The sequence below is a fragment of the Cygnus atratus genome, chromosome 6, assembly GCF_013377495.2.
Source record: "Cygnus atratus isolate AKBS03 ecotype Queensland, Australia chromosome 6, CAtr_DNAZoo_HiC_assembly, whole genome shotgun sequence".
NCBI lineage: Eukaryota > Metazoa > Chordata > Aves > Anseriformes > Anatidae > Cygnus > Cygnus atratus.
Genome location: NC_066367.1, coordinates 30,106,729 through 30,129,825, shown reverse-complemented (window position 1 = coordinate 30,129,825; position 23,097 = coordinate 30,106,729). Strand labels below are relative to the sequence as shown.

The window sequence follows — 23,097 nt, the reverse complement described above, 5'->3', positions numbered from 1 at the left end:
AGGGAAGGAGAACCAGCACTGGGAGGGTGCCTCGTGTCACGGCACGTCGGTCTGTAGCCCCACGGGAGCTCTCGGGGCAGGAGGAGCATCCCTCTGGCCAGCGGGAGGAGGAACGCCTCTGTGTCCCCAGGGAGGGAGAGGTGTCCCCAGCCCCAGGCTCCGCACAGCCCCAGGCTCCCTCTGCTGATGTGCAGAGTCACTACAGCCCCCCCCCAAGCAACACGGCCCAGGCCAGCCCAGTATGGCCCAGTATAACCAGTTACAGCCTCTAAGAAAACCGGGAGCCTCTTTTTTGTCATCCAAGGCCGGGGGGAACCAAAAGGGCTAAGCACTGGGACCACAGGGGACTTGGTCTTGAATGTCCCCATCTCCCCCCAGCTGCGAGCCCCCCCCCCCCCGAGCTGGGCAGGGATAGTTACTAGATCCCCGAGGTGTAGACGGGCTGCATGGCCTGGTAGATCTTCAGGAAGGGCCGGCAACCTGGAAGACATCAGCAGGGGAGAGAAGGCGCGTTGTTAGCCGGCGGGGCGGAGGGGCCGGGGCAGGGATTAGTCACGGGGTAGAAATCCAAACAGGGAAGGAGCCAAGGCAAACAGCCGCTCCCCGCCTCGGCCAGCCCGCACCGGTGGGGCCGCCAGCCGCGGGCAACATCTGGGGCTGCGGTGGGGTGGGCAGAAAGGGATGCTCGGGGCTGGATGGGGCTGGGAAAGGTGGGAGCCCCCGGAGCCCGGTTGGGTGCTGCAGGACCGGTGCGGGGCTGGAGGCTGGAGCTGGATGCTCCCCAAGCAAGGCATCCCCTCCCAGAGCCCTGGTGGCTCTGCATCTCCCGCCCAAACCCCATTGCTAAATGGGAGAAGGTAAAACCGGAGAGGGAAAGGGTTCAAAAGGCCTGGGAAATTGTGGGAAACGTCGCCCCTGGAGAACAAGGGGGCTGCACGGGGCCGGGCTGGGGGGAGCTAGGGGCACGTACCGCCTTTGGACTCGAAGTTGGGGATGCCGTGCATGATGACGTGGTGGAGGAAGAGGGGCTTGTTGTTCATCTTGATGCTGCCAGACAGCAGCCCGCTGAAGTAGTGGATGTACCTGCAGGGGGAACGGGCAGGTCGGGGGCTGTGCCGCAGCGAGGCAGGGCCCTCGGCCCCCCTGCCACAACCACGGGGCAAAACCCGGGCTGTGACCACACGCCAGGACCCACCTCCTCTGGGAGGGCTGTCCCACCGGCACCACCTTGTCCTCGTAGAAGCGCTTCATGGCAAACCTGTCCAGAGCCTGGTCGGCGCTGTGGGGACGAGGCGTAGGTGAGGGGAAAAGGGAGGCGGTGACACTGGCACTGTCCCCGCCTGGGGGCAGTGGGTCAGGGTTGCCCCAGGGCCAGGTACCGCTCTCACCTGGCTGAGATGTTGCTGTAGTGCATGTAGGCTGCCACCACCACCCCCAGCCGGCCACGGTTCCCCTGTGACAGCAAAAAGGGACGTCATGGGGGTGGCGACACCCATCAGCACCCACACTCCATCCCACATAAACACACACAACCATGCTGGCCCCCGCACACCAAGCCACAAACCACAGGCTCCCTGCAACCCTTGGCGTGCTCAGCCCCAGCCCTGCAGCCCCCCCCCCCCCGCCATGTCCCTCCCCGCTTTGGGGACGGGCTCCAGCCCACCTTGTTGTGCAGCACCACCACGTTGTGACCCGCCGCGTTGAGCCATGTGTCCATGGCTTTGCAAATGCTGCAGATCTTCTCCAGCGCCGGGGTGTGCAGGTCGGGCCACCCGAAATCCAGCACCTGGGAGAGGAATGGGGGGGGGACACAGCCGGGGGTCACAACCACGCCGAGCTGTGCCCCCTCTGCCCCCTCCCCCCCTGCCCCAGCCCCCAAAGCCCCCTGCTCCCCGCAGGCATGACCCACCTTGGGGTGAAGCTTGCTGATGTCATGTCTCCGCTCGGATAGATTGAAAAGCTACAGGGAAGAGGAAAGACAGAGTGAGGGAACACCTTCCTCCCCAGTAACCCTCCCACAAAAAAACATCCACCTCAGTGCAAAGAGTCTCCCTCTCCGGCTCAGCACACCGGGGTCGAGACCAGCCAGAGGCGAGGATGCAGCACCCTATCCCCTGCAGAACCTCAGGCCCAGGCGGGCAGGGCCCCTCACCACGTAGTTGTCCCCGTGCTTGGACTTCAGCATGTGGGCCACCTCGCGGAGGTTGCTGCGGAAGTTCTGCTCCTCGGCTGCGCTGGGGTAGGAGACGGCGATGATGCGCTCCGTGATGTACACCAGGTCCAGCTCGCAGCTGCTCTCCATCGCCGCCGTCACGCTCATGCTCCTGGGCGAGGGAGGGGACCGCCGTCAGGACGTGGCACCGAGGGGACACGGTGACACTCCCCACCCGGCACGGCCACTTGGGTTAAGGGGCATGGGCTGGGACAGGTGGGGACGCAGGGGTCGGGCTTCCCGTGGGTTTTTCCCTGCTCCCAGGTGTCGTTGTGTCCCCGCCACCGCAGGTCCCCATCCCCATGTGGTCCACGAGGTGCACGTGGACTCTACCTGGATGTTTTGCGGCGTGACTGCCCGCTCCTGGGGGATTTCGTGGTGTCCTAAAGAACCAGAGAGGAAAAGCGAGTTATTGCCGTGGCTCTGGAGTGGCCGAACGTCCCCAGGTGCAATGCTAAGGCTGATGCATCCATCCCCAGCACAGTGCCCTGCAATGCCCAAAGGTACCGCTGTCACCAAGTCCCATCCTGGGGGCATCCCGGTGGCACCAAGCACCCCATCGCGCTGCCATCCCTGCCACGGACACAGCAAAGAGCAGGGTCAGCAGGCACGATGGGGACAGTGCGATGGCACCAGGTGACAGCAGGGGACGGGGCAGGCTTGCAGCCCGCAGGAGGCTCGCGTGGCCAGGCACCGCCGTTTGCTTTGGCCCCGGCTCCACCACGCCGAACGCCGGGAGGAAATGTTTGAGCTCTCAGAGCAGGAAACTTCTATTTATGCATGTTCTCCGGCCTCAAGAATTTCATCTGCAGCCGGTTTGTTGGGCGACTTCATGACCTCAGCCGAAAAACAAAGCAGAGTTTCCAAAAAAAACCGCTAAGGGAAAACACGCTCACACCTCATTAGTTTTAGTATCTCCCGCTAACAAGCAGGAGTCCTTTAAAGGCTCATCTCACATGGGCAGCACCTCCCGAGTCCTGGGAAGGACCCGAACCCCATCCATTGGTGGATGCAGAGCTTCAGGATGTGCCACCACCCTCCGGGGGGCTGCAGCTCCAGCTCGGGACACGGCAGCACAGCCTTCACCCACCCTGTGGGGTCCCGGGGCACGACCCAGCCCGGGGCAGGTTTGGCGGCGTGCAACCAAACATCGCCTCCCGCTGTGGCTCCTGCGTCCCCAGCCGGTCCCGTCAAGGTCACAGTGCCCGGTGGAGCTCTGTGGGAGGCCTGGGATGGCCAACGGCCTCCTCGATGAGCTGCCTGGGGGCTCAGCATCCCTGCCCGAGCCCCTGTGGGTGCCCGTGTTACTGAGCCCTGCTGGTGGGGCTGGGTGCAATTGGTGCCGCGGAGACCCTCAGGAGCAGGGACCTGGGGTCCCCATCCAAAGCTGCCTCCCCCTTCTGTCACCTCTGCATGTCCCCAGGCTCTTGGCACCATCCAAAACCCACAGGTCCCACCTGGCTCCAGCCACTGGCAGGGGGACATGAGCCACAAGAAAGGAGGCAGAAAGACCTGGAAACTCCCCAGGAGAAGCAAAGCCGGCAAAGAGGGCTCCTGGCTCCCCACTGGACTTTCCCAGCCGTGGGTTCTCTCTCTCCTGTTCATCAAGGGCTGGAGACATGACCCGAACCACCACAGGGATGGGACAGCAGCCTCCCAGGTGAGGAAGGCTTTCATCTCCTCTTCCTCATGGCAACCGCCGTCCTCCGTCCCCACCGGGGCCCGCTCCATCCCAGCCCCAGTGCGCGCGGAGGCAGGCGAGCAGGGGGAAGCCGTCTGCGTTGACTTTGGCAGGGCGTTTGTCTACACTGTCTTAGCAATTTCATGTCCACAGATTAAATAACGTATCCCCAGCTCTTGGACAGGAAAGCCGGCTTTGCGGCAAAAGCCCCGGCCTCCTCTCCAGGGCCTCTCCACTGGGCTCTGCCACCGCCTCCGCCGCTCGCCCCGGGCACATCCCTTAACCTTCGGCACGGCCCCGGGCTGGGGGGTCCCAGCAGCATTGGGGGGGCCTCGGGAGCAGGTTGAGGGGTTCTGGCAGCGGGATGGTTTGCGGCGAGAGGACAGGCACGAGAGATCCCCAGCAATGTCTCGAGGAGGAGGCCAGCCTCCTCCGGCACAGGGCACTTACCGGGGTGTCCGCCTGCTGGGTGATGCTCTCCCCTGGGGACGGCTGCGGGCAGACAGGCAGGAGGAGGGGGGGAACGAGGGAAAGGAGACAAAGAGAGGGAGAGAATGGGAGAGAGAGGGTGAGAGACGCATGCACACACACATATAGAGTGGAGGCCGGGGTCAGAAGTTCCCCCTGGCTATTTCTGGCCCTTCCTAGGAAGCGCTCCACAGTGCTGTTTCCTTCCCTGCCCGCGGCCCCGTGGGAAGAACGTGTCCGTTCTTCCTAAAAGCCGGGAATCCCTCGAAACCCAAGCGTGGCACTGGGGCGACGCAGAGCCCTGATGGGGTTCGAGGATGCTGCCCCCCTGCCTTGCAGCGGCTTGTCCCCCACGGGACTGCAGTCACGGATGGAGAGCACCCAGCCCCGCTGTGGCACCCACACCCCAACACCCCTTCTGCATCCCCCAGGGCCAGACCCCCCAAAAGGGATGCTTCCCACATCCCTCCTCACCCCACAACCCGCGGGGGGGCCGGGAGCACTGCGGTGATTTGCAACAAGACAAGCAGCCCCCAGCCTCAGCCGTGCCCCCCCAAAGCAGGCGCTGGGCGTTGTAGGGCCACGATGCGACGGAGAAAACAACGGCACGAGCCCCGCACTCTGCCTGGCCACGGGCCACCCCTCTGCACAGCTCCCTGCGATAAATGTGGTGCTGTGGGAGGAGAGGGAGGGTCCCCGGCAGGGGATGCTCAGGAAGGGGCAGGTTTGGTGAGATGTCTCCTGCAGCCTCTGGAGCTTTGAAAAGGGGCTGGGGCCAGGGGAGGGGAGTGTCCAGACCCCAAGTATAGGGGCAGGGGACAGATCCCGCTGCCTGGGGACCGCTGTTTGGGGGGCTTGGGGTGGCACAGCAACAGGACCCAGCTGGGCAGCTCACGGGGGTCTCGGTCCTGGGACCAGTGGCACAAAGCAGACCCCAGGACTGGGCTGTGCCTCCCCGCTGAGCAGGGGGCAGCCCTGCCACTTCCAGCCCTGGCAGTGGGGCAAACCCATTTCGATTTCCTCCCGAAGCCGCAGTAACGGTCCCAGCTCGAAGCCAACACGTTTTTGCCAACGATAAGTGCCCGAGGCGGTGCAGGCGGAGACTAAACCCGGGGCAGATAACCACGGCGGGGCCCAGCTCACGTGCTGCCCTTGTGAGCTGGCAGGGGACTATGCTGAGCATCCTCTGTGCCACGGGGTGCCCGGTTGGGGCCCCTGGGGGGCACAGGCACCCGGCACCATGCCAGGCTGCCCAAAGCCCTGCCGTGCCCGGCACAGCATGTCAAGAAGCATGGCTGCAGCCCCTGCTCCCCCCATGCTGAGGGGACTGGCTGTTGGGGTGGGAAGGGTTCATGTCACCCCAGATGCCCCAGAGCCTCCGTCCAGCTCTGTGCACATCCGTCTGCTCATAAACAGCCCCAGGAGGGACAAAAGAAGGGGGGTGACAATAGCAAGGGACGCTAACGTGCGGCCTTGGGCGCCCGCAGCCAAAGGCACATCTGCTAGAGCCATCTCCGGGCGTGCAAGAAACCGCCCCGGCTCCAAGCTGGGAGGGGAGGCCCCCGGCTCCAGGGGACACCAGAGCCCAGGCCAGTCACGTCCCACCCGCCTGTCCTCCTCAGGACCTGTGCCAGCCCCTCTCCCCTAAAAGCCCCAGCTCCGGGGGTCCGGGGACGGCTCCAAGCGGGGCGGGGGACACTTACCAGCTCATAGTTGACAGCGGGGGAGCACGGGGTGGCAGCCTGCAAGGGAACAGAGAGGGCACGAATTAATCCCCGCAGCACCCGGCACGGGAAGGGGACAGGGCACAGCATCCGCCGGGCAGAGCCAGCACCCAACAGGGAGCGATGGGGACACCAAGCCCATGGCCCTGCCACCCCAGGCAGGAGGACAGGCACTGTCCCGAGGTCACGGCTGGGCTCCCGTGTGACAGGGGCGGACTTGGGGACACCCCACGCCCTGTGCCGGTGGCCGCGCCACGCGTCCTCGGCCAGGCACGGGCAGCCCCAGCCCCAGGTGGGCACGGCGGGGCTGATGGCAGCAGCTCCAAGCTCCTGGAACAAAACCCAGCCCGGCCTCGTGAGCGCTTCTGCAGACGCCAGATGAACAGCCCAGCTATTGTTACCTTAATTACCAGCGGCAATTACTGACAATTAACCTTGGGTTTTGCGTGCGCCCCAGCGCGCTGGGAAGCAGCAGCACGCCGCGCTGGGAGAGGCAGCGCCTTGTTTGTTGGGGCCGGGAGCACCGCGAGCAGCCGCTGCAGCCCCGTGGAGGCCTGGGGATGCTGGTGGTGGCGAGAGGCTGTGACTCGGGGCACCTCGTCCCCTCTACTCCCCACATGTGTCCCCGGGAGCAGTGACCCCACTAAGCCACACCCTGCCCCGTCCCAGGCACTGATGCATCGAGGTGATGAGCTCTGACGTCCAACACCACGCAGGGACCGGTCCCCAAGCACCATGGCATGGGGACCCCCTGCACCCCACTCTTCCTCCCTTGCCACGGGCTGCAAAAAGCAGGTTTTGGGCAAAACCCCACTCTGAGCAGCCAGATCCTAATGGTGCCCCCTCCCTCTCCAGCCGCCGGACCGTTCCCGTCCCGCCTTCGTGTTTTGTTCAGGGGTTCCTCCTCCTCCTCCTCCTCCTCCTCCTCCTCCTCCCTTCCCCTGCGCATTATTATTATGATTTTATTCTAATGCAGAAACGCTTCCATAAAAGGCCCCTTTCCCTGCCCCGCGGCGCTGGCCCCGCGCCAGCCTCCCTGGAATGTTCTCCGGCAGCGAGCCGCCGTGGACGGGGCCGGCACGGGGCTGCGCTGCGCCCCACGCTGCGCCCCACACCCCCCCCCCCCAAAGGATGCTCACACAGGTTCCCCCACACCCCGGCCCCCCCAGAGCCCCAGTTCCCGAGGCAGATGATGGGGGGAATGGGGGAAGCCTCTCCGCTCCCCCCGCCACGGGACACAAGGGCACTGAGGACAGGTAGGGCGCATGCCCACCCGCCCTCTGGTTTCCGCACCAAGCTTTCAGGCTCCAGATGCTCCTTCAGCTGCAGAAGCTTCAGGGGGTGTCCGTGGTCGTACTTCCCTGCCCTGGTGGATTCTCTGATGACTAATATGGGGTTGTGCTCAGCCGGCACCTCTCCTCCCATTCACAGGAGGCACCAACACCGCCTGTCTCTCTCTCATCCCAGAAAGGCAGTTTTAGGAGGACGGCAGGAGCCTAACACATTTTAAGTTTCTGCCCCTCTCCAGCTTGGCTAAAACGAGCTCTTGGGTTCAAGGAGAAGAGAGCAGACTCCGAGCCGGGCAGCACAGTCCTTCCTTCAGAAGCCGAGCTCCCGACCCAGCCGCACAGAAGCATCCCTCCTGTCCCCAAGGCACCCGAACTGGTGGCAGCGGGGCTGCGAGCAAGGGGCTGAGCTTTCAGCCGGGCTTGGCAACAGCGAGCCCTGCTCCCGTCCCCTCACCCCCCTGCCCCTCGCTGTCTGTCCTGTCCCTGTGTCGGGGAGACAAAGGGAGACGCTGGGGACCATGCAGGTGATGGGGCCACCGCCATCCCCAGGGACCCCCACGTCCCCTGCTGCTGGGGCTCGGGGAGAAAGGTAGGGGGGTCTCGCGTGCCCCCCGGCCAGGTTTGCCCGGCCGCAGCATACACAGCCGCCTTTCTTCTCCCCCCGCCGGTGTTTGCATTCCTGCCGCCCGGCTCCTGCCGCCGCGACCCCTCCGCCCGACAGCCCTGCCCAGGAATGCGAGGAACGAGGAGCAGCGGGGCGGCCGCCCACCCCAGCCCTGCGCCCCCCCAGGTCGCAGCCCTTCCTAAAGGTCCCCGCCGTGAGACCCGGCCTCTCCTCTAAGGTGAAGGCCGGGCAGCAAAACCAGCCCAGCCCAAGCTTCCAACACGGCCCGTGTGGGCTCCCTGATGTCTCGTAAAGGGTTGGGCGCAGAGCACATCCTGCACTTGGGGAGTGCCAACGGGCTCCCCCTGCATCCAGCCGCCTGCTGTCACAACATCTGCAGAAACTTCACGCCTTTGGGACACCCAGCGCTCTGCCCTGCCTGGCACGGGCACGCAGCAAACACCAGCGGTGACTCTGGGGGTCCCCCCGGGCCGGGCTGCGGGAAGCGAGGATGCTGCGCCACCGCTCACGGGGCCGGGCAAACACTGGCCCTCGGCCCGCGGCACAGCCCGCCCAGCTGCCGGTGGGTTACACAGGCCCATCGCTGACGCATATCCCTTCCTTTGGGTGGCGGTTTTTGTTTTTCCCTTCCCCAGGAGCTCTGATAAACAAGCCCGAGCCGTCTGATATCCGGGCCGGTGCTGACCCTTGCAGTGCCAGGAGCAGCGGTGGGAGCCAGCGCACCCCGGTGCGCTCCCTGGCACGTTGGAGACACGCAGAGCAGAGCCCGGGGCCACGGGGAGGACGGTCCCCTCCCGTGGAGCCACAAGAGCTGGGCAGAGGGTGGGAAGTGCAGTTACCAAAGAGGACGGTGACTCAGTGGCTCACTCACTGTCCCACGGGACACCGCTGGGGTGGCACCGGAGAATGCGTGGAGAGGAGCCGCCCAGCCCACGTCACCCAGGCTCCCCCCTTGCATCCAGTGCCGTGTCACCCCGCAGGGGACCTCTGTCTCTCTAGGACAGTCACCTGAGCTTTGTGTCACCCCACGTCCCAGCTGTGCATCACCTCCCCTAAACACAAGGCTGAGAGCGGTGGCACCGCCACCCCTGAAGGGGACCGACCCGGGGCTCAGCACCCCTCCGGTCACCTGCCCGGTCCCCGCCACGCTCCCTGCTCCCACCCCAAATTTCACACCGTGCGTTTCTCACCGCCGCAGCTAATCTCCTGTTTATGCAACAAGTCCCCCGCGGGAGGACGGCATGTTTCCAGCCACGCTCCCCCCTCGGCCCAGCCCCACCCTGCCCGGGCGCGGTGCGCTGCGGGCACCCCGTTGTGCCAGGCTCGGGGCGCCTGCACCCAACCGCTTGCAGGGGGATCCTGAGGAACGGGGGGGTCAGCACCCCAGCACGGCAATGTGCTCAGCTGCTTTTCGGGTTTCTGCCCCTCAGCCGGGTCCTGCAAAGCCGCTGGCTGCGGGCAAGACGTGCCGGCAGCCCCGGGAGCGGTTTGGCCGGCAGCTGGGGGTGAGTCAGGAGCTGGGCGGACACTGGAGCGCAGAGGTCCCGCTGCTCCCAGGCTTTCCTCCGAGCATCCCCTTCCCAGTGCCACGGCCCCGCCACGTGCCCGGCCCCGAGGCACGGCAGCGCCCATGTCAGGCGCTCCCAGAGCAGGGCAGAGGCCACGGGCTGGGCGTCACCATGTCCCCGCGGCCGCGTTGCACAAGAGATGCTGGCGGTACCCAGGGAGGGAAGTGCTCTCCTCCGATCCCCAGCCCGGAGGCTCGCTGCGGGGTGAATCCCTTGCAGCACCCGCACGCCCTGGTCCTGTTTCTCCCTTGCACGCCTCCTCGTTTCAGGCCACTAAAACCCAAGAGGAGCTGCAAGGTGGGATCGGAAACAGAAAGGATTCACCCCACGCCCAGGCAAAGGGGAAGCGTGAGCACTGACCACAGCGCAGGGCGAAGGCAAGGGGACGCCGTCCCCAAGCACCCCACCACAGCCACCCCAAACCCCCATGACCCCAGCAGCGCCCTTCCCCTGGGGACAGCAGTGACTTCCAACACCACCCGCAGTGCTCCAAGAGCCGTGGCACCGCGGCACAGCCCGGGGACATCCCCAGCCGCCCCGCTGCAGCCGGGGCCCGCCAGCCGCCCCGATGACGCGCGGGCGCCTGGTTAAGCTCACGGCGGGGACGTGCGCCCTGCACGCGTCTCCCTGCCCAGCACCACGCCGGCGGCGCAGGATCCCTCCCCTCCCACCCCCCCCTGCTATTTCCAACAAACACCTCCGAGCGCTGTCCCCGTAAACACCCTCGTGGCAACAAGTCCTCGTCCCCTGGCAGCGTGGTGGCTCAGGGCAGCAAACCCGAGGGGACCATGTAAGGGAAGGCAGCGGAGAGCTGCTGGGACGCCTCGCAGCCGCCCCACGGCGCTGAGCCCAGCCGGGACGGACCCTGCCCCGGTGTCCCCACCAGGAAGGTGGCAATAGGGTCAGGGAGGGTGGCAGCCCCAGGGGCTCCCGGTGGCATGTCACTGGTGGGGGTGGGGGGGCGGAGCCGGGAAGGGGATGTGCGGGAAAGTTGCGGGGCCTCCAACTCCGGCTGGTTTTGATTGAACCAAAATAGCTGGTTTAACCCAAATAAGGGCAGCTCCTGGCTCCGAAGGGGTTTGAGCAATTGGCCGAGGGGTTGCAGCGGCCCGGACTGGGGGAAGGGGGAGAAGCTGTGTCCTTGGCCCTGCCTTGGGATGAAAAGGGCTCTTTGGGGTCAGCAGCGCAGCAGAGGCACCTTGGCGTGCCCCGGAGCGGGGCCGGCCCTGCTCTGCCTCCTCCTGCGGGCGCTGGGCCTCGGCACGGGGCCGGCCACGGGCAGGGACGTGCTGTGCTCCAGCACCTAAAAAGGCAACGTTTCGGCACCGTCCGGCCCGCCAGGCCAGCGCCTGCCTGGCTGCGTCCCCAGCGACCATCCCGTGGCCGCTCTCCCAGCCTGGCCGCCACCCGTGGGCGCTGCCACCCGTGGGTGCTGCCACCCGAGGGACACCCATCACCCGGGTGCCACCTGCCCCGGCACGGGGACCCCGGACAGGAGTGGGGTCACCGTGCCCCCGTGCAGGGACCCCGCTGTCCCCAGCCCCGCACCGGCTCCAGCCCCCAGGGCAGGGGGACCCCAGGGCCCTCGTCCCCCCCCCAGGGACCCCAACCGGCCCCGGGGATCGACTGGGACGGAGGGGGCTTCGCTGGGATTGGTCTGCGCGGGGCTCCTGGCGCGGGATTGGCCAACGAGTGGATTCTCGTGGGGATTGGTCGGCAGGTGGATCCTCGCAGGGATTGGCCGGCGAGTGGATTCTCGTGGGGATTGGTCGGCGGGTGGATCCTCACTGGTCAGCACGTGGATCCCCCCGTGGCATTGGTCGGATCACCGATACTCACACGGGATTGGCCCAGAGCAGGGATCCCGGCACAGGAGTTGGTCACTGAGTGGATCCCCGCATGGGACTGGCCAGCGGGGGACGCCCGCCGGTCCCCCGTGGGGCTGCGATCCGTGCCAAAACCGTCCCCTCCTGCGCCACCTGGGGGGCTCTGCCCTGCTCCTGCAGGGGTGGCACGGGGCTGAGGGGACACAGCTGCCACCGTTTTGCGGTGCCACGGGGACAGGGCGCACGAGGCTCGCCACGGGGCATGGCAAAGCCAGCGGGAGGGTGGCACCAGGCGAACCCTCCGGCTCTGCTCCCCCGAACAAGCCGGGGTGCAACAGAGCCACCAGCCCTCGGCGTTTGGGGGGAGGCCCCAGGTGAGGCTCGGGACCCCAAAAGCGTGTGACACGGGCGAGCGCAGCTCCGAGGAGCGGGGCAGGAGGGCCAGCAGCCCCACGAAGCGTCACCGCCGGCCCTGCCCTTCCTGGCACGGGGGCCAGCGGAGAGGCTGCCTTAGGGAGGCTGGGCTCCAAAGCGGAGGCTGGGGGCTCGCGTCCCCCAGGGGTTGCCACCACGGGGGTGGCCACGGGCTCCAGGCGGGGTGGCGGTGACCAGGGAGGCGTGGGGCAAGCAGGGGGCCACCGGCAGCGCCGTGCCCCAGCGGGCAGCGTGGGGACAGCGCAGCCCTCCCCATGTCACCGCGCCTGCAGGGACACGGGGCGCGTGCTCAGGTCCCCCGGCACCCCAAAATGCGTCACCAAGCCTGAGGCCACCCCAGCACCCTCCAGGAGGAGCCGGGGGGATGCAGCCACTGCCGCCCCCCTGCCAGCTCTGTCCCCACCGCCACACCCGGGGACACCCGGGGACGGACCCCGGCCCCGCTGCCCCTCGCCTTGGCTCGGCGCGGGGCTGCGCAGTTCTCTTTTTTGTTGTTTTCCCCTTAAAAACAAAACGGCTGATGCCTCGCTCGGCCGTTTCCTCTCCCAGGAAACACAGCCCAAAAACATCTGCGCCGGGACCTGCCCTGGTGAATTAACCCTCTGCGTGCCCGGGCGGCGTCGGGAGGGGGGGGCGGGAGGCCGCTGTGGGGTCCCCCCCCCAGGCCCCTCACCACTCATTAACCCGGGGTTTAACCATTGACGGTCCCGCAGGAGCACGGGGAGGGGGATTAACCCCTGCGCTGCCGGGCTGTCCCAGCACACACGCAGCCCACCCCGTGTCCCCCCTCCCGGCAAGGGGACACGGCTGCCAGGCGCACACTGCCTGCGTGGGGACACGTCCGTGGAGAGGGGGCAAGAGTGCCCGGGATGGACCCCCCCCCCCCCCCACCCCGCTCCCAGCACAGCACGCCCTCCCTGGCCCCCTCCCCTGACGCTGCTCCCCGCAAGCACCGCGTTGCCCCCTCCGAGCCCCCCACCCCCTGCGGGACCCCCTCCGGGAACCGACCCACAGCAGCGTCCCCAAACCGGGTGTGTGGGGGGGCGCAGGATGGGGTCCCCCAGCCACGCAGCACCCTCACCACACGGGTGTCACGCGTGCCCCCCCCCCCCAAAGCCCTGAGGAGATGCCACCCCGCGCAGCGTTTGTCCCCCTAATGGGGTTTTGGGGGTGGTGAGGGGGGGGGGGAGGGGGGCAAGGACCCCCGTGCCACGGCACCCGGCTGTACCTGGTTCATGACGCTCCCCGAAATCCATCCGGGGTCTCGCCTGCCTACATCCGAGAGGGACGGCCCCAGCGCAGCCTCACCTGGCCGGGGGGTGCGGGGGGCGGCCGGGGGGGCTGCCGGGGAGGGGGGGGCCAGGGGCAGGCGGGAGCCCAGCGTCGCCCGGGCGGGCAGGCGTGAAGGCGGACTGCAGGCAGAGCCCCCCTCCCTCCCCGGGACAAGCCCGGAGAAGGAAGGAAGGAAGGAGGGAGGGAGGAGGGAGGGGAGGGGAAAGGGGGGGGAGAGCCGAAGGGTTTCGCTCCCCGCAGGCAGGACCCCGGCGATGGAGGGGAGCCGGGGGGGGGGGTCCCGCCAGCCCCCCCTCCTCGCCCCTCCGTACCCCCAAGGCCGCCGGCTGCTGGGGGGCCCTGGGGCGCTGGCCCCGGCCTTGGGGGAGGAGGGGGGGGTCCCGGGTGGCTTTTTCCACCGCTCCCCTCCCTCCTCTCCCTTCTCCCTCTCTTTCTTCTCCTCTTCCCTCTCTCCGGCGCGCTCCAAGTCGGACGCGCACACGCCCAGCCCCGCTCCCCCTCGCCCCCCCCAAAACGCCCTTAAGGCAACCGGGAGCCGGGTCCGGGGTGAGGGGCGCTGGCGAGGGGGACACACACACACCCCCCCCCCGCCCCGAACCCCAAATCCAAATTTCGCCCCCTCAGGGCAGCCCAGCCCAGTGCCTCGCACGCCCCTGTGCCAAGGGGCCCCGGGCGGGCGGCGGGGTCGGGGCCTTATCGCCCCGCGTGACGCCGGTGGCGTCCCGTGCCCTTGGCGGGGGGGGGTGGCAGGGGCACGGGCATGGGGCCCGGCTTGGGGCCTTTCTGTTTGCTCCCCCCCCGGCAGGGGACAGCTCGGTCCCCCACCCTGCGTACGATGAGGTGCCCGAAAAATGGCTCTTGGGTACCCCGCTGGTGCTGGAGCTGGGGGGAGCGAAGCTTTGCCACCCTCCCTCCACTGAAAAGCCAAAAGGATGGGCAAGCCCTGGCTGGCGGCGCTGTCCCGTGGCACAACGGAGCCCTGCCAGCCCCTCCTGGCCTGTCCCAAAACCGGAGCACACCCGACGTCCCCCTCAGCCCCAGCCCTGCCCACGGGCACTGGCAGCGGCCGTGCGAGCAAGTGGTCAGTGCCAGGACACCCGAGCGCGGAGGGGCCGTGGTGCGGGGAAGCCCCAGCCGCAGCGGGGCCGGGGGCGAGCCCGCCTCGTACTGGCCCACAGAAAGGCAAACAGGCTGGGGGGGCCGCGAGCCAGCCGCCGGGCCCGGCACTGTTGACATTTTCTCGCCCAACACCTCCCCGTTCCTGTTTGCACTTCCGTCCTCGCGCTGCGGGCCCAGCCAAAAAACTCCAGCGCTGGCTCTGCCTGGAGCCAGGGGATGGGATGGGGTGGGATGGGGTGGGATGGGGTGGGATGGCGGCGAGGGGCTCGCCCTCTGCCGTCTCCCCCGGGGCCAGCAGCGTGGGGCAGGAGCGAGCCACAACTTTTCACGCCTGCCAGCACCGCCCGGGACGACCGACCCGAGCATCCCGCTGATCGCATCCCCTGCGCCACGCCGGGGCTGGTCCTCCTCAGCCCGGCACAGCCGCTGCTGGCGCCTGCACCCGGTGCTCCTGCAAAGCAGGGAGCGAGCCCCCGGCACGTGAGGAAACTGAGGCACGGAGAGGCTGCGTGGCCTCCCGGCCAGGCAGCACGGGACGGGTGTCACTGGAGGGATTTCCACCAGCCCGCAGAAGGTGGATCCCCGCGGCGAGTTCGGTCCCATCCCGGCACATCCTGCCCAACCCGACCCGTGCTCGGCACCCCCGTGCCTCAGTTTTCCCCTGGGAGCTGTGGGAAGGGAGCAGGGAGAGGCAGCCGGGTCTCCGCCGAGCATCTCCCACGCACTGGCAGCAGCATCCGAGCAGGGCTCGGGGTGCTGGGGGTTTTCCAGCAGAGAGATGGGGCAGGGGAGCAACGAATGCCCCCAGCCCAGGAGCAGGGCACGGACCCCGGCTTGGATCCGGCACAAATCTCAGCTTCCTGGGACACGGCCCTGGGGCAGCTCCCAGGCCCTGGGAAACCCCAGTGAGGGAAGAGCCGGGGCCAGATGGGAAAGGATCAGCATCCGAGGGGGTGAGCGGAGGGCGCTGACAGCTCGTCCCTGTCCCCTGCCTGCAGGAGCTGTCCCCAGGGAGGCGATGGAGCTGTCCCTTGGGGAGGTGACGTGTCCCCTTCACAGGACACAGCCACTGAAGTCCTTAAAGTGTCTGAACTCAGTCCCCCGCCAGCCACCGAAAACATCCCGGAGCCAACACGGGACGGGGGGACGGGTCCAGCAGTCGGCCCAGTGTCTCCGGTGGCCTCGCGGAGCCCCCCCAGCACCCCCAGGGAAACCTGGGCCTGGTGACAGACCCCCACCTGAACCAGCTCCTCCGCATCCCAAAACAGCCATCCCGGAGCGCACCCAGCCGGGAGGAGCATCCCCACCCCAAGTGCTGGCAGAAGAAGGGGGACGTGGGGACCAGCCCTCGGGGGGGGGGGAGCCTCCCCGTGCTCCCCCGTGCAGTGAGCGCGGGCGGTCTCAGCACCCGGAGGGTGCAGGATGGGCCCCAGCTCCTCCGAGCAGCACAGCCGACCCCCCCCCCCCCCCCAGAGCTGAGACAGAGGCTGAATATTTTGGCGGTGACGTAAAGAAGGGGAAAAAGGAAAGAGGAAAAAAAAAAAAGAAAAGAAAAAAAAGAAAAAAACAACACAACCCGAACCCCCCTCCAGGACCCGCTGCGTCAACGCAAGCTGGCACAGCGGCTGGGCAGGGCGGGCCCCCCGCAGCCCCCCGTCCCGCACCCCAGCTGGGCCCCGTGCCAGGGCCAAGGACACATTCCTGCCGCATTCCTCCCCCATGCTCTGTTGTGGAGACCATGGGTGTTGCTAATTATCTGTCCCGGAGGCAGGGTGGCTTTTAACGGGGGGCATCGGGGACGATGGGGACGGGACGCCCAGCTCACGTCCTCCCCTGCGCCGCGCGGCCAGCAGGCAGCGAGGCACGGGGCTGGGGGAAGGACAGCAGGACAGCCGTGTGCCGCAGCAGGGACACGGCTGTCCCCTCCCCGTGTCCCCCCTGCCTGGCACAGCCACAGGGTCCGGCCGTGCCCCCCCACGGCACCCATCGCCCCGATGGGTCCCCGCCGCGTCCCCCCTCCCGCAGCCGAGGACCCCGTCCCCGTGCGAGGGCACAGGAGGTTGCCGCGGGCGCCGGGAGCGATTGCTTTGGCCAGGACGCGCCTCGCTGCCCGGCCCTGGCCCCGCTCCAGCGCCCGGTTTAATGATGGACAAACCTCCCCCCCCCCCCCCACCTCCACCCCATCGTGGGGGGCACTTTGGAAAACAAGCCGGGCCTGGAGCGGGGCCAGCGGGGAAGGATCCGGCCCCAAGAGGAACGAGGCGGCCGCCAATGCCTCCGTCCCGTGCCACATGCCTCAGTTTCCCCTCTTCACCGAGCCCCCCGCCCGGCCCCCACTTCCACCAGGACCCAGAGCACAGCCTTGCTCACCCCGCAGAGCCCCCCGCAAAGGCCGATTTGGCAGCAGCTCTCCCAGTCCCCCAGCAAAACTGGCACCAGTGGGCCGGCTTCTGCCACCGGGACAGGCGTGCTGCCCACCGCCCCCCGCAGCCCGCCACCGCTGCCTTTTCTCAGCCCCCCCAGGCAGCATCACGGCAAAACCCAGCCCCTGTCAGAGCCAGCACGTCCCCCGGGGCTGCAATCCGGGAGCACGCGTGGCCCCCCCTGCACCCAGCATCTTGGGGTCGCCCCCCAGCAGCACCATCCTGGCTGGATGGGACACATGGGATGGGGCCCCCACCTCTGCACCACAGCCGGGGGTGAGGACGGGACCTACCCACGCACCCCGGGGGCTCACACGTGCCCGGTCACCACCCGGGCTGGGCTCTGTGACTCGGTTTCCCCACTTTTCAAAGGAAGCTGCGGCCCCCCCCACTTTGGGCAGAGGACCCTGGCGCAGGGAGGGGTGGAGGAGGAAGGCTGGGGGGCTCGAACGCACGCCAGTGTCCGTCCGTCCGTCCCCCTCAGACCGAGGGGGGAAGGTTTGCTAAGCAAGGAAAAATCCCCGAGCGGAGGGGCTGGGCGCGAGAAGGGCCTTACATGGGCATGGGAACGGCTTCGTGCTTCCCAGATGATGTCTGTGCGTCTGCCCCGGCCCCCCCAGTGCCGCCCACGGGCTGCGGGCACCCCGCCAGCCTCGCCTGGCACCGCTGCCCCCACGTCCACCTCGGTGCCACCGGCACGTCCGCATCCCCCTTCCCACCGTAGCCCGTCAGTTTGGGGTTTTTTAGCTGGGGTTTTTCCCCAAGCAGGGCCAGGAGGCAGCCAGCGGTGCTGGCAGGGGGCAGCGGGAGGGCTCGGGGCAGGTCCCCTGGGGAAACCACAGGGAGGGGCCACGAAGGCAGCGTGGCGCAGGGCAGGCTGCGGGGCCAGGAGCAGCTGGGGGGGGGGGGGGGGGGGGTCACGAGCCCAGCAGCATCCCCAGGGCAGCAGGAGGAAGCTATGGGGTGAGCAGCACCAAGCACCTCGGAGGGGGGAGCAGGTTTCCCCAATCCCCGAGCATCCTGGGGGTGCAGGGGTTAAACACGAGGGGCTTCAGGTGGACAAGAGGCCGTTTTCTCCCTGAGCTAAGCCCCCTCCCCACGCGCTCCCTCCCTGGAGACCCTACAATAACAAGCTGGCGTGAGTCAGCTGGCTGCTTGCCTGGCCAGAGGAGCCCCTCCCTGGGCGCTGGCCCAGCGGAGCTGCGGAGAAGGCCCCTGGCCCCGGCCCCACACACGCACCCCCCATCCCAGCAGCACCCCCGCGGGGGGGGGCTCCAGCCCCTGACGAGCGTGGGAAGGGTGACGGAGGCTAACCAACTGCAGCCGGCCGCGGGCTTCCCTCACGCACGGAGCCAGCACCCCGGGTGCAACGCCCTGCCGGTGCACAACCCCATATCAGACACCAGAGAATCCCCACCAGACGCTTCCTCCTGCCTGCAAACGCTGGCAGATGCTCCCCACCACCGCGTGCCGTATTGTAGGCATCCCCGTACCCTATCCCCATGGCACCCCATCACCAGGGCAAGCCGCCTTCCCCAGCTCAGCCCCAGGGCGTTTGGCAGAGGGTCCCTGGGGTGACGCAGGGTCCCCAGGATGTCACAGGGTCCCCAGGGTGGCACAGCCCTGTCGAGCCTCCCAGCCACCTCTGCCCTGCCCTCTCAGGGCCCGGCGGGTGCCGGCCACATCCCAAAGGCTCCCCTGCAGCCCCCGGCGCCCCCAGCACGGTGCCAGGGCTGCTCTGGTGCCACCCACGCTGCGGCACGCTGCGAAGCGCCACGCGTGCCCGGCCCCTGGCACGAGCAGCTCCCGGCACGGCCGCCTCGGGGCTCCGGAGCCGATCCTCTCCCTCCCTGCCCGGCCGGGCACGGGCACGGGCACGGGCACGTCCCAGCCCACGCTGCCCGCCCGGGGCGCGCCAGCCTCTTCCCGCCAGAGATGCCAGCCCCGGAGCCGGCTGGCAGCCGTCCCTCCCCGGGGGCTCGGGAATGCGCAGCCCAAAACCCAGCCCCGATGTCAGGGCAGGCACGGGCAGCGGGGTGGCACGCTGCCGCTTTGGCACTGGTGACAGCGGTGCCGCCGTGACCAGGCAGCAATCCGGGTGCCCACCTAGTGGGGTGGCCGGCATGGATCCCAGAACCCGGCTCAAGCCCCTAGATCCCCCCCCCCGGACAAAAGGGGGCCAGCCTTACCTTGGCTTGGCACTTGGTGTGGCAGGAGAGCTTGCAGCCTGCGGGAGGGGAGAGGGCGTTAGAGGGGACACGTGGGGGCAGCCCGCGGTGACCCCACATGCAGGGCAGGACAGGGTCGCACCCACGAGGGGGCACAGACCGCACCAGCCCCCCGAGACTGCGGGTGCACCCACAGAGATGCACGAACCCTGCACACATGCGCCCCACGCGTGTGACACAAGCCCCGTGGTGACAACGTGCCGGGGGCGCGTGTGCCTGTGCGCACCCCGGTGCCCGGAGGTAAGCGGCACGGATGGAGAGCGTGTGGTGCAAACTCTGCTTGTGAGCTCTTGCACACGCACACGCGTGCACGCCCGCGCAGCTGTGCAGACGCACTGCGGGTCTCCGTGCAGGACGCCAACCCACCGGTGGGTCAGCCCCACCGCGGCAGAGCCAGGTGCACCCCAGCGTGCCACCCCGAGGGGACGCGAGGGTCCCCCGCGCAGCGTGGTCCCGGCCGCACGCCCCCCACCCCCCCCCCCCCCCGCAGACCCCGTCCCCCCCGGGATCATTTCCTGCGGCGCAGGGAACACAGGAAGCCGCATTGTTCCCGCGGCCGGGAGCGCTTCCTCCCGCCGCCCCTCGCACGGGGCTCGGCGTCACCGCACACGTGCGAGGGGACACGTCACCGCGTGTCCCACCGGGCGCCCCGGCCTCGCCGGGGGACAGCGGGCACGAGCAAAGCGAGGGGGGAGCAGGCAGCGGGGGTGCGAGCGTCCGCACGCGCGCGCAGACCTGCATGCCCGTGCACACGCGCGTGGGATGATATTGCACGCGCAACCGGAGCGCATCGCCCGCTGGTTGCACGCTCGGCCACATGCACGCGTGCAAAACGCCTCCCCGCTCACCTCGGCAGGTGCTGCCCTGGCGCGTGATGGCCTGCCGGCAGATCCCGCACGCCTTCACCTTCTTGAAGCTCGTCATCTTGAAGGCGTGCGCCGGGGGGGGCCTCCAGGTCCTGGGGCTGGGGGGACACGGGGACACGTCAGCGGGGCGGGGGGGGGCGGCACGGAGACCCCCGGTCCCTTGCCCTGCCTCAGCTCCCCTCCAGGCAGCGCCCGGCTGCAGCCCGACCCCCCCAGGGCACCCCCCCCCTCGTGCCTTCCCCGGGCCCCACCGGTGCCGGGGGGGCTGCGACACCCCCCCGGGGCCGCGGGCCCTATAAATAGTCTCTGCCGCCCCCTGGCGGCGTGCACCGGGGCTGAGCACACGCGTGTGAGTGCACACGGGGGTGTGCGTGCATGGGGGTGCGCACGGACACGCGTGTGCACGCACCGTGCAAGCGCACACCTGAATACGTGCACGCGCACAGTGTGTGAACACCCGTGGGCGTGCACAACGCACGCACACGCGTGTGTGTGTGTGCATGTACACGGGGGGGGTGTGCACAAGTGTGCATTTGTTTGCCTGCATGTCGGTGTGTGCACGCGTCTGCCCGCACGTGTGCACGCATGGCGGCGTGGCTGTGGTTTGGGGAGCTCGTGCGTGCCAAACACGCGTGTGCATGCCTGCACGCCGGGGTGTGTGAGCACATCTGAATGCATAGGCAAGGCGGTGCGGCTCTGCGTGCACGCGAGCACACGTGAATGCACACATACAAACACGAGCCCGTGTGTGAGTACGCACTACGTGTGCAAACACACCCACCCGGGGTCCGAACGCAGACACCGCCCTGCTGCAAGGCGGTGCCGCGTGTGCCACCGCCTGGGTGGCGTGCGCTGGGGGCGGGACACGGGGGGCACGGCTCATTTCGGGGGGGGCGCCCCCACGGCCACGCTGCCCGCCACAGCCCCCAGGAGCCGTGAGTGCAGGCACAAGGGTGCACGGGGACAGCAGGGCACGGGGACAGCAGGGCACGGGGATGCTGGCACGGCCACGGGCAGCCAGTGCCCACCCCGACCCCCCCCCCCCCCGGCTGTTAGGAGGCGGGGGGGTCCCCCTGGCAGCGCACCAGCCGTGCCCACCCACCCGCCGCCAGATGAAGACGCGAGAGCCCACAAATCTGCCTTTTCATGCCAGGACTAATGGGATTAAGCTGAGGCCCGGCAGCCCCCCCCCCTCCCCTCGCCCTGCTCCCCCCGGGGCTAGCACGCCTCGCCGCGCTGCACAGGGCACCCAAAGCATCTGTGCTGCCCCCCCCCCCATCCCGGCCCTTCCTGCCTCAGCTTCCCCGGTGCGTGCACGGGGATGCGGGGTGGGGGCCCCAGGTCCTGTGGTCGCAGAGGAAAAAGGGCCGGGCGCACGCTTGTGAGCTTTGCACGTGTGTGTGTGCAAATGTGGCCGTGCCGTGGGCACACACGGGCCTGTGCACACGTGTGCAAGCTCATCGTCCATGGGCACACTCACCCACAGGGCCACCCACCAGCCCTAAGCAGCCCCTGGGCCACCCTACAAGGGAGCAGGGACACACACGGGCGCGTGCACACGCGTGTGCACGGGGCATCTCAGCAGCCATCCAGGCAAAACATCCCCCGGCGGTGCCCAAACCCCCCGGGTCCGTGCTCCCACTGCAGCCCCCCCCCCCCCCCCCAGGGGCTCCCACACCGCAGTTGCTGGGTGACAGCGGGGCCTAACGATGCCATGAGCTCATTTGCATATGCAAAGTAGCCTCCCCACTGCAGGGTGCCCCGGGAAGAGGCCTTGCCCCCCGCTCCCAGGGATGCCCGGGGATGCCAGCCCGTCTCCCACACGCGCGCCCCCCCCGCCCCGCCAGCCTTGCCCCACACAGGAGCTTGGGTCTGCTTCGTTAACGGCAATTATCCTCATTAGGGAAAGCGCAGCCCCCCCCCCTTGCTCCCACCCCACGGAGCCCCCCTGCGCTTGTCACAGTGCCAGCGCCGTCCCCGCGCTGGGGAGGTGCCCCCCGTCCCGGGAAACAATGGGATCCCAGCTCCGTGCTGGCGGGATCCGGGCACCAGCTCTGCTCCTGGGGCTGGGGGGGACACACGGGGGGGGGGGGGGGGCTGAGCCCCTCTGGGGCTGTCACCTTGTCACCCTGGGACACCCAAATCCAGCGGATGGCGGGGGGGGACACAGGCAGCGCTGGCCGCAGGCCCCCCAGCAGAGGGACCCAAGGAGGCTGGAAGGGGACCCAGGTGTCCTGGGCTGGATGAGGCCCCGGGGAGAGGTGCCAGAGGAATCAAGCGCCGGGACGCCTGGGTTCACTGCCCAGCACTGCAGAGAGCCGCGGGGGGGGGGGGGGGGGGGGGGGGGGAGCAGGGGGAAATGGCCCCCCCGGGGAAGCGGGACACCCGCCTTCTCCATCCCCTTCGGCTGGGGCCGCAAAGCCGAGGCGGGCGGGGGGCATTATAGGGGTGCCGTCCCGGAGCCTCGGGCACCCCGAGCGCCTCGCACCCCGCTGCGCCCTGCAGCCCAGCTGGCGCGGATAGGGGGGGGCGCAGAGCCCCAAGCCCCCAGCACACACCAGATCCGCCCAGTTTGACCAGTACCCCCCCCCCCCCCCCCCGCCTCCAAGTGCCACGGCGCAGCGGAGCCTCGACCACAGGGGCAGGCTGCGCGTAATGGGGGATCACCCCCCCCTCCCCACACCCCCCCCACCCAGCCCCCCCGGCCAGCCCGGTGTCCCCCGCATCCTACCCAGCCCCCTCCGCCCGCTCCCCCCCTGCTGCAGCCGTCCCGGTCCGGTGCCCCCCCAGCCCCCGGTGCTCCCCCTGGGCCCATCCCGGGTACCCCTCCCCGGGTACCCCCTCCCCCCCGGGTACCCCCACCGCCCCGTTGCGCTCCGGGGGGGCACCCGGGTGCCAGCGCAGCACTCCATCCCACTTCCCCCAAACCTCTCCCACCCCTCCACCGCGGGCCCCCCCCCCCCACACCCTTCACAGCCATTCCCGGTTCAACCCCCCCCCGCCCTCTCCCCACCTCCGTGCGCCCCCCTCCCCGGTACCCCCGGCGCCGTACCCAGAGCAGGCAGGAGAGGCACAGCCCGGTCATGCTGCCCCCGGCGGCCCCGCCGCACCGCCCGCAGCCGGGCCCCGCTCGCTCCGCCCGCCCGGACCGCCCCCGGCCCCCCCCCGGCCCCCCCCGGCCCGGGACCGAGCCCCCCCCGGCTCCCCCCCCCCCCCTTCCAGCCGGGGGACAAAGAAAAGGGGGCAGCGCGCTCCCTCGGCAGCCCCCTCGCAGCACCCACCGGCACCCTTGGGGGATGTATGGGGGGGGGGGGGCAGCCTCCCGCAGGGAGACCCCCCC

At 68.9% G+C, this 23,097-nt stretch overlaps 1 protein-coding gene across 1 annotated transcript in view; it reads right to left on the bottom strand.

The window, feature by feature from the left end:
- The window catches only part of TNS1 (tensin 1), a 40,008-nt gene extending 17,166 nt beyond the window's left edge, over positions 1-22,842 (bottom strand). Inside the window, 14 exon segments of the mRNA XM_050711668.1 lie at positions 420-480; positions 971-1,083; positions 1,196-1,279; positions 1,389-1,453; positions 1,664-1,786; positions 1,910-1,960; positions 2,153-2,324; positions 2,546-2,595; positions 4,344-4,385; positions 6,065-6,103; positions 18,853-18,890; positions 19,740-19,836; positions 19,838-19,855; positions 22,810-22,842. Coding sequence (XP_050567625.1) covers positions 420-480; positions 971-1,083; positions 1,196-1,279; positions 1,389-1,453; positions 1,664-1,786; positions 1,910-1,960; positions 2,153-2,324; positions 2,546-2,595; positions 4,344-4,385; positions 6,065-6,103; positions 18,853-18,890; positions 19,740-19,836; positions 19,838-19,855; positions 22,810-22,842 — 986 coding nt within the window.
- Positions 22,843-23,097: the final 255 nt, after the last annotated feature.